This window comes from Antechinus flavipes, chromosome 6 (genome assembly GCF_016432865.1).
Source record: "Antechinus flavipes isolate AdamAnt ecotype Samford, QLD, Australia chromosome 6, AdamAnt_v2, whole genome shotgun sequence".
Classification (NCBI taxonomy): domain Eukaryota; kingdom Metazoa; phylum Chordata; class Mammalia; order Dasyuromorphia; family Dasyuridae; genus Antechinus; species Antechinus flavipes.
The window spans coordinates 262,381,957-262,392,270 of NC_067403.1; the positions used below are offsets into that span (position 1 = coordinate 262,381,957).

Consider the following 10,314-nt stretch of genomic DNA (forward strand, 5'->3'; position numbering starts at 1 on the left):
CAGAGAAGCCACGGCCAGCGGCCACCAGGTCTTCGGGGACCCAAGGCTGCTGCCCCCCCGGGGCGGCTCTGCCCCCTCTGACTCTCTCCAGAGTTGCCTTGAGGATCGGTTCCCACTCACTCATTTCCCTCCTGCCTGTCCCAACCCTGCAGACATCATCCTCGGCAGAGCAAACAAGGGGACAACGGGGTGTTGCTCCCCCGCTTCTCCCGGCTTTCCTCATCCCATCCGCCCCGAGCTAAGGGCCAGACTTTCCTTGATCCTCTTTCCCACAAGCCTTCTGGGGAGCCTGCCTCTGCCCTGGCCCACCCCGCCCCCTCCTGGGCTATCTGGGGCTTCGTGGGGCCACCTGCTTGGGTGCCCGCTCTTTGAGGGGTGAGTGAGGGCCTGAGAGGGGCCACGAGGCGGAAGGGAGGGTGGGAGCCAGAGCTGATCCGGGGCCGCTGCCTCTTCTCTGTGAGTCATGGCCTTTGACACCCCCACTGGCCCCTCCCGCACCTAGTTCTTCCTAGTCAGGCCTGAAAATGCACCTGGAGCCGGAAGGAGCCGGCCCTCAGTCAGGGACCAGAGCCCCCAGGAAGGGGAGGGATGATGGGCTGTCAGTGCCACGAGGGACGGCCCGCGGCCGGGCCACGCCAACCGGCCCTTGGGGACTCATGCGTTTGGTGGAAGCCGAGGCCTCTGTGAGCCCCGTGGGCCAGTGATGGGCTCATTCTCCGGGCATCTGGCTCTGGCGATCTCCCAGCATGCTGCGGTCCCACCCCCTGGGCAGGCGTGCTTGGGAGGCTGTCCTGGGCGGGCCTCTGGGCCTGAATTGGGAGGAGGGGAGGGAGAGACGGGGAAGGGGAAGTCGCCATCGTCAGAGAGGGGATGGGAGCTCCTGGCGGCCTTCCTGAGATCGCGGTCCTGTGTGATCTGTGTGACCTTGGGCACCAAAGGACCCGCAGGGATGAGGGCCAGAAACCATAAGGTGCCCGTCCTGGCCGCCCTGGCCCCTGCCCCTGTGCCTGCCCTGGCCCCTGCCCCTGTGCCCATCCTGGCCCCTGCCCCTGTGCCCATCCTGGCCCCTGCCCCTGTGCCCATCCTGGCCGCCCTGGCCCCTGCCCCTGTGCCCGTCCTGGCCGCCCTGGCCCCTGCCCCTGTGCCCGTCCTGGCCGCCCTGGCCCCTGCCCCTGTGCCCGTCCTGGCCCCTGCCCCTGTGCCCATCCTGGCCGCCCTGGCCCTTGCCCCTGTGCCTGTCCTGGCCGCCCTGGCCCCTGCCCCTGTGCCCGTCCTGGCCGCCCTGGCCCAGAGGAAGCCAGCCTGGGCTGCAGTGTGGTCCTTGCCTTTCCTGTCCCCCCGACAAGCTGCTCTGTCCTGGCACGGGATCTGATGGCCCCCGACACCCTGGGTGATGGGGGGGCTGGGGGAGCCCATTGTTTGGGGGAGGAGGCGCCCCACCCCGGGTTTCCTGCTGGGGCGGGGGCTCAGGAGAGGAGCCAGGGCTCCTGGAGCTGGCAGGGGCAGGGGCGCTCCCCGGAGCTCGGCCCCACGGCCGGGGGCTCTCGTCCTGCCTGGCACACAGTGGGCGCCATATATTGGCACTGCCCCGGAGAGCCCCCTCATCTCACAGCTGAAGTACGAGGCCTGCGGGGGGGGGGGGCCGGGGGAGGGGAGGGCCCCAGGACCACTAGAGGTTTGTCCCCATTTAACAGGCGAGGAGCCCGAGGCTCGACACATAGTAGGTCCTCCCAGCTCCCAGCGGCAGCAGGGGTGCCATCATCTCCCCCATCTTACAGGCGGAGAAACCGGGCGGGCTGGGAGACTCGGCTGGGACCGCGGCGGCGGCGTCCGGGCTCCCCGACCAGGGCGCGGGAAGGTGAGCCCGCTCCACACCCCCCAGCGTCGGAGCCCCGGGAGGGGCCGCGCCCACCAGCTCCGACGCCCAGAACCGTGGGGGCCGGGGGAGCTCCCGGGCTTGGCCGCCGCAGCCAGGAAGCCCTCCCGGTCCGAGTCAATCATTCATTCATTCAGGCAACTACAGACTCTGGGCAAAGAATTGGAACTTCCTGTCTTATCTGGGAGATAACCCCAGACAAAGGAGCCTCTGGGAGGGGAGGCCCCGGGAGGGCCCAAGACCAAACTGTCCCCTTTCCGGGCCTCAGTTTACCCACCTGTAACTTTGGGGCTAGAATGAGGACGTCTAACGACCTCTGCCGGAGAGGCGGCGGCCCCCGGGCCTGGGGCTGCTCGGACCCAAGGTGGTCTTGCTGGATTGATATCGGGGTGGCGGGAGGGCAGGGGCCGGGGGCGGGGGGGTGAGAGTGAGGGTCTGTCTGTCTGTCTGGGGCACGGCTCGTCAGAGGTGCCCGGCTGGGCTTCCTGTCCGGGCCCTGGCGGTGCCCCCCGGCAGACAGGGGTGACCTCACCGTCTGCTGGACGAGGAGGGCCCGGCCTCTCTGGCTTTGCTCCAGGCCGGGGCTGCTGGGTCCGAGGAGGAAAAGGCTGCTGCGGGGGAGGGCGGGGGGGCGGGGAACGGGGAAGGGTGGGGAGAGCCTGGCTCCCAAGGCCCTCACCTCCGGGTGCCCCGGTCCTGGCAGAGCCCCCGGCGGGCGCCCCCTCGGAGTCTCCCCCATGGGGGCAGGAGGGCCTGGCCCAAGGGACGGAGCGGGCACCAGGAGCCTGGCAGGCCGGGAGGCTCGGGGGTGAGAATAGAACAGGGAATGCGAGAGCTGGGGAAACGTGGAACGTGGGGCATCAGGGTGGGGGGCTCAGAACCCAGGACAAGGAATGACCCGGGAGCTCTGGGATCGTTCCCTGTTGCGTTCTAAGTGACCGGGGCTCTGGAACCCCGCGTCTCCCTGCCTCGCTTCCCGGCCCAAAGGCCCCTCTGCCCCTGGCTCTGCCCTCTGGGCCAAGACCGGTGCCAGCCGGTGGAACCGATGGTGGCAAGCGCCCGAGCCCTCGGGGAGGGGGGCACCGAGAGCCTGGCAGAGGCTGCTCTGGGAAAGCAGGGCTGGGACGGAGAGCCGGGGACCCGGCAAAGGGGCTGGGCCCGAGGACTCCAGAGCCGGGCGCTTTGTCCACCCGCTGCGCTGCGATGGGGAAGCCGGGCAGGAAGGACGAGCTGCAGCCGCCCCAACGGCTGAGGCCGGAAAGGAGACCCCCTCCCCGGCTCTGCTCTCGGTCCCAAGGGCCCCCCTTCAGCCCTGGGAGCTGAGAGCCCCCTCCCCGGCTCGGGCCCAGGCCCGGGGAGGCCCGTAATTTCCTACCTGGTAGTTAGCATCAGGGCTGGGCCCCTCTGCGCTTCTGCCTCGGGCTGGAGGGTCCCCCGGCTGTCGCTGCACCCGCCGGCCCCAGAGGAGCTCCCTGGGGCTCCAGAGGGACCAGAGTCCTGGGCTGCCGACCGGCCGTTCTGGGGAAGCGTCCTGTCCTCTCTGGGCTGGAGAACGAGGGGGCCCTAAAGCCTTCCGCTTGTGGACGGCCCTCGGGGGGCCGGCTCGGGCTTCTGAGCTCCTGGAGATAGTGAAGGAGACTCCTGCCCCCCCCCCCAGACACGGAGCTGGCCCCCCCAGACACGGAGCTGGCCCCCCCCAGACACGGAGCTGGCCCCCCCAGACACGGAGCTGGTCCCCCCGGGCACGGAGCTGGTCCCCCCGGGCACGGAGCTGGCCCCCCAGACACGGAGCTGGCCCCCCCAGACACGGAGCTGGTCCCCAGGGCATGGAGCTGGTCCCCCCGGGCACGGAGCTGGTCCCCCCGGGCACGGAGCTGGTCCCCAGGGACATGGAGCTGGCCCCCCAGACACGGAGCTGGCCCCCCCCAGACACGGAACTGGTCCCCTGGGCACGGAGCTGGTCCCCAGGGACACGGAGCTGGCCCCCCGGACACGGAGCTGGCCCCCCGGACACGGAGCTGGTCCCCCCGGGCACAGAGCTGGCCCCCCAGACACGGAGCTGGCCCCCCCCAGACACGGAACTGGTCCCCTGGGCACGGAGCTGGTCCCCAGGGACATGGAGCTGGCCCCCCGGACACGGAGCTGGTCCCCCCGGGCACGGAGCTGGCCCCCTGGGCACGGAGCTGGCCCCCCGGACACGGAGCTGGTCCCCCCGGGCACAGAGCTGGTCCCCCCGGGCACAGAGCTGGCCCCCCGGACACGGAGCTGGTCCCCCCAGACACGGAGCTGGTCCCCCCAGACACGGAGCTGGTCCCCAGGGCATGGAGCTGGTCCCCCCGGGCACGGAGCTGGTCCCCCCAGACACGGAACTGGTCCCCTGGGCACGGAGCTGGTCTCCAGGGACACGGAGCTGGCCCCCGGGCATGGAGCTGGCCCCCAGGGAGGCAGCGGCTGCCGCCTGGACCTGACACCCCGGGGTGCGATGGGCACCTGTGCCTTCCCCAGCCCATGGCTCGCCCGGCCTCAGGTTTTGTTCTGTGCTCTGGGCTGAGCTCTCCCTTCTGGCCCGGGTGTGAATGGCGATCACCGCCTTGTCCTTCTCTGACCTGGGAAGGCTGGGCAGGAGACAGAGCAGCAGGTTCTGCCCTTACCCCTGGCCTCTGCCCCCCGGCCTTTGCCCCCTGGCCCTTGTCCCTTCCCTCTGCCGCTCTTGGGGCCTGCGCCCCCGGGACTTGCCCAGGAGCTCTTCAGCAGCAGGACTGTATTCCTCTCCCTACTCGGGCCCCCAGAGGCGGGCACAGTGAATCTCTTCCCCCGCAGGACTCCCAGAATCAGCCGAATCTCAGCCCCGACCCCCCCCCCCAGGGCTGTTTTAAAAGGGGGGAGGGGCACCATTGCACGGCCTGGGGGCTGCCTGCAGAGGGTCCCTCCCCCCCGCCCAGGGCAGGTCCTTGGGGCCTCCGGAGGCCTCGGGTCTGCCCCCCCCCCTCGCCAGCCCCTGAGGTACAAGGGGGGGAGGGGGGCTAATCCGGGGCTGGCGGGGCTCAGGGAATGTGAGCTCTCTTTAATGGCCGCCTAAGCCAAAAATAATGAGGAAAAAGCCTCAGGGGAGAAAGGATCCCATTGTCCCGGCGGCCCCCAGGCCTCTGTCCCAAGGTGCCCTGAGGAGAGAAGCCCTGGGGGGGCTCGGAGGGCTGCGGGCCTGGAGCAGGCTGGGAAAGGGAGGGAGGGGAAGGGGGGCTGCCCGCACCCCCTCCCCAGCCCGGGGCCTGGCGCCGGGTCCGAATCTCCTCTGGGATCCGCATCCGGGCCAGGCGCCGACGGGGTCCGCAAACCCCCCAGTGCCAGCCCCCCCTTTGTATCCGAGTAGCTGTTTGTATCCAGAGCTTTTGGGCAGGGACCGAGAGCCGCGAAAACCCACTTCCGTTCCACAAACGTTTGTTAAGCCCCTACTAAGGGCTGGGGATTCAAAAGGAGGCAAAAGGCAGCCCCCTCCCCCTGGAATCACGGGAAGTTCCCCCAGAGGATCTGGCTGAGTGATACCGAAGGGCAGCTGGAGCCGGGGGTCTCGCCGACCTCCGGGTCGGATCCAGGACCTGCCAGAACCCCGGGCGCCCCTCGCTCTCTGGGCCGCCCCAGGCTCCTTCCGGCCAGAAGTCCTGGAAAGGCCGGGTCCTCCCTCCCCCTCCCCCACCCCAGGGCCCGGCTCTTGCCCCCAGCAGCTGGGCTCCCCCCCCCCCCCCCGCCCCAGGCTCGGCCCAAAGCAGAAGCCCCGAGGCCTCCTGGGGGCAGGGTGAGAAGGGGAGCCCCAGAGGGCCGGCTGTGAGGGGGCCTTCCTCTGGGAGCTCCTGCCCACAGAGCATTGGTGCGGCCTCGGGGGTCAGCTCGCGGGACCCTCTCTGGAACGGGGGCGGGGGGGGGGTCTCATCAGCTCCATTCATGGATGACTTTGATTTAGGGATTTTCCCACTCATGTAAAGCAAAATGAGCAGAGCTGGGAGGGCATGGGAGGGCACAGGAGGGCACAGGAGGACATGGAGGGCACAGGAGGGCACGGGAGGGCACGGGAGGGCACGGGAGGGCATGGAGGGCACGGGAGGGCACTGCAAGGGCAGCCATGGTCACCTGAGGAGGACTCGCTCTCCCAACCGGGGATCTGACCGAAGACTCTCCCAAGGGCCGGGTCAAGGCTCTGAGCTCGGGTGGACCAACGCTGTCTGCCTGCTCCGCTTCTCCCGGCTCCGGCTGTGCTCCTGTGCGTCGTGACCAACAGCAGCACCAAGAGCACTGGCTTTAATCTGGAATCTCCCGGGAGGACGCAGGGACTGCAGACCCTTGGAGCCGGCTGGGCCGGGGCTGCATCCCGAGGAAACCACAGAGCAGGAAAGGTCCCCCACAGGCGTCGGCAGCTCTGGGGGCGGCAAGGAACCGTTACCCAGCGTTGGGCCATCAGCGGGAGGGCGCCCGGACGAGCTGTGGCACGTGGGGCTCCGGGAATATTTTTGTTCCACAAAAAAGCTGAAGCCGGTTTTAGGAACCCGGAAAGAGTCGCGGGCCCGATGCTGAGCGGAACGAGCAGAGCCGGGAATACGTCGTGGTACGGCAGGAGTGGGCGCTGATCCACTAGCGGAGGCTCGTTCTCCTCGGGGTCAGCCGTCCGAAGTGACCGGGGTGACGCCGGCTGCGTCCGGAAAAGGCCTCAACACCCGTCAGCGCTGCTCTGGTCTCTTCTTCTTTCTGTTTTTTCTCCTGTTTCATGATTTTTCACTTTGCTCTGATTTTTCTCTCCCAACATGACTCCCAAAGCAATGGGTATTAAAGAGAAATAAAAGAGATTCTCGGCTACAAAGAAATAAAAAACGAGTAAATAAATGATAAACGTGGAACTCTGTCCGGGAGAATCGCACGTGTCGGGTGGGTCACTCGCCATCTAGGGGGAAGGGGAAGAAGAATTAGAAGCGGATTCTCCAAGGCCAAGGCTGAAAACTAGCTCCGCACGTATTTTGAAAATTCAAAGCTATTATTAAAAATAAAATGAAAAAAGAACACGTCGCTCGCCTTCTCCCGAGGTAAGAGGGCGACGGAACAGAGGGGAATTCGGCCTTTTAGTTCCGAACAGCCATAAATCGCCAGAAAAGGGGCGCTGCAAATGTGTGGATTGGGAAGTATTTCTTGGAATAAATAGTTTGTTAGAAAAAAGAGCCGTCCCACGGAGCGCTGCTGAGGGAAGCGAGCAGAGCCGGGAGAGCACGGGAGGCTCCCCATCAGTCCCGGCGGGCGGCTCTGCTCCACACCGGCCGGTTCCGACGTCGGTGAGAAGCAGAGGGGGGCTGGCACCGGGCGGGGATCACAACCGAGGAGTTCCCCTTTTTTCTTGCTCTTTCTCATGTTTTCCCCTTTTTGATCTGATTTTGCGCGAGAATGGTGGAAATATGTCCACGTATGTGGGGTTTAACCTATGTTGGCCCCTCTGGGGGGGGGATCGGGGCACAAGGTTTTGCAGGGGTTAATGTTGAAAAATTAGCCGTGCATTTGTTTTGAGAACAAAAAGCTTTAATTTAAAGAAAGAGAAGAGAGCGCTGAGCCGTAGGGAGGGAGGGCCGGACCGGGAGGGGCAAAGCTCCACCTGCTCAGGTGACCTGGGCTGGCCCGGACCCGCTGCGGGGAGTCCCGGGTGAGGAGGTCGCCCCGAAAGAATCAGTGGAAGGGGGATGGGCGGGCTTACCTGGAAAAGAGGGGACCAGAGGTGGGGGCAGGGAGGGTGGACAAGGACTGGCTCTCCCTGCTTGACCCCGGAGCACAAAGTCAGAAGCTACGGGGAGCAGGGGTGAGTGGGACATCAGGAAGAGCAACTGCCCCAAGATGGAGGTGGGGAGCTCCCCGGCACAGGGGGGGCTCGAGGAGAGGCCGAGGGGGGCATTGAGGGCCTTCCTACCCAAGTCCGGGTTCGACTAAACAGAACTGGGGTCCCTTCCCGAGCCAAGATTCCCGGCCAAAGATTGCAAAGGGTGGGGGATGAGCCGGCACGTCCCTGGAAGGGCCAGAGGCCCCCGGAGCCTTGGAGCTATCGCAAGTCCCCGACTCTCCATCCGCCCTCCAGAACAGGGCCGCTAGGGCCCCTCCCCCGCCACAGTGGTTCTTTCCCGCCAGACTGACTCGTTGGAAAGTTCCTTCACGGTCCTACATGTGGCCGGGATCCGGGCTGGGTCTGGAACACGGGGACGTTTCAGAAACACATGATTCCTTTTAGTTTTCACTTGAAAACAAGTCTCGGATGATCCAGATGGTCCACAGGGCTTCCTGAGAAGATCTGGAATCCACCCCCCATCCCCCCCACCCCGGTGAAGGCGACCAGATGGGCCATGCTTGGGCGGGGACCGGGGGCCACTGTCCTCCTTCCCAGTTATTGTTTTAAGCTGTCGGGGGCGGGGGGGCAGGGAGAACGGGAGGCTGTCGGGGTGGGGGGGGCAGGAGGCCAGTGGGGGCCGAGGCCGGTGGGGGCTGAGGCCGGTGGGGGCTGAGGCCAGTGGGAGCCCGAGGCCGGTGGGGGCCGAGGCCGGTGGGGGCCCAAGGCCGGAGGGGGCCCGAGGCCGGTGGGGGCCCGAGGCCGGTGGGGGCCGAGGCCGGTGGGGGCCCAAGGCCGGAGGGGGCCCGAGGCCGGAGGGGGCCGAGGCCGGTGGGAGCCCGAGGCCGGTGGGGGCCGAGGCCGGTGGGGGCCGAGGCCGGTGGGAGCCCGAGGCTGGTGGAGGCCGGGGTAGAGAAACAGGGAAGGAGCCCATGTGCAACAAGCCACTGGGCTTCCCAGGCCCGGCCTGAAGCCCTTCATCCTCCCCAGTTCCAGGTGCCCCCAACTCAACTCAAAGTGCACCTCCGGTGGGGGGGGGCTGAAGCCGGGGACTCCACAGGAAGGACGGGCTGAGGAGCGGCCACGGGAGGTCAGACGGGTCAAAGGCAGAGACGCCCATCCCTGGGGAGCCCTTCTCCAGGTCGGCGGCCCAGCATCCAAAGCCCAAGGCAGGGGCCCCGAGTCAGATGGGATAGGACCCCCGTGGCCGGCCCCAGCCAGATCCCACTCAGAGACCACCCAGAAAGAACTGGCAGAGCCTCCAGAGGAAGGTTAATGGGAAGGGGAAGGAGACCCCGGACCCTTAAAAGGTGCCGTACAAGGACGGCTTTAGTTCCTGGGCCCGACTCACGTTACAGTCACCGTTCCGGGAGATCGTGACGGGGTCCTGGGGAGAACGACGGGCTGAGGGGTCTCGGGGCGGCAGGAGGGCCCTGAAAGGCTGCGGCCCGAGTGCACCGAAAGCTCGGCCGAGAACCCGGCATTCTGGGGGTGTTGGGGAGCGGGAGGAGAGGGGACATCACTCAAGGCCCACATGGTGTCCCGGACAACACCCAGAGAATCCCCGGGTCCCTCCGCTCCCACAGCAATGTTGGGGCCGTGTGCAATCGCATAGAAACTGCCCCCGGAGCCTCGGAGGAAGGGGCCCGGGAGCACAACCAAGATGGCGGAGAATGGGGGCAGCCAGACCCCCGATCCCCGCCGGGTGGTCCCGCCCGCTCTGGAAGTCTGCAACAAAAGTGATTGGAAGGCCCAGCCCCTGGGACCCCCACCATCACCGGCCGTACTCTCTAGGAAGTCAAAGGCAGAAGCAGGAGCCCAAAGGTCGGAGCCTCCCGTTCCCTGGCTCAGTGTTCCTGAGCACCGTGGCGGGCACCCGGGGGCCCTGGGCGGGTGGATCGAGTGATTATGGACCCAGATCATCCACGGCACCTTCTTTGTTGGAGTGAAGTGCCTGAGACGGCGCGGGAGGACGTCCGGTGGGAGAGAAGTGGAGACCCCGGGCTAGGAGAGGAAGGGATGGGAGCCTTGCTGGGTGGGAGGAGATCCGCCAGGGAAACGGGACCCAGGAGGGAGCCGCCGGCGAGCGGGCTCGGAGGGCGTCGAGAGCCGACCGACCCCAGCTGAGAGGCCGACCACGTCCAGGACGAGTCCTCCGCACACCAGCTGCTTTTCCTTCTTGTTTCCTGGCACCTGAGCCCTGGAGGTTCAGGGATGAATTGGCTTTACCAGGAAAGACCAAAAGTCCGTCACTCTGGGGGCCGTGGTCGGAGGCTGCGGGTCCCCCAGCTTTTTGCTAAAGGGGGCAGGGGCTGGGACAAGGAGGCTGATTCACAGCTGGCCGGGGGATCCTGGGCTGGGGGAAGCTGCCGTCCCTGGGAGAAGCTGCCATCCCACCCCTGAGGACGCCCGGGCTGGGCACAGAGTCTGGCCCAATGGGCCAGGCCCGGACCGGGCTCAGTGGGAGTCTGGACCCACCACTTCCCCGGAGACCCCAGGCAGCGCTTCCTCTCTGGGCTGACAAGGAGGCATTCGAGGGGCCCCCCAGAGCCTGGGACAAGGCTTTCCTGGGAGGGCTCGGGACCCCGACTCG

The 10,314-nt window shown here is 67.0% G+C and overlaps 1 protein-coding gene across 1 annotated transcript; it reads right to left on the minus strand.

Moving 5' to 3' along the window:
- Window positions 1–1,687: 1,687 nt before the first annotated feature.
- On the minus strand, window positions 1,688–8,655 carry LOC127541727 (collagen alpha-1(I) chain-like). The gene is made up of 7 exons (XM_051966947.1): window positions 8,214–8,655; window positions 7,602–7,688; window positions 6,089–6,515; window positions 3,252–4,482; window positions 2,775–2,981; window positions 2,154–2,661; window positions 1,688–1,980 (listed from the first exon to the last, which is right to left on the minus strand). The coding sequence occupies exons 1-7, from the start codon at window positions 8,653–8,655 to the stop codon at window positions 1,688–1,690; spliced, it is 3,195 nt and encodes a 1,064-aa protein (XP_051822907.1).
- Between the last annotated feature and the right edge of the window lie 1,659 nt (window positions 8,656–10,314).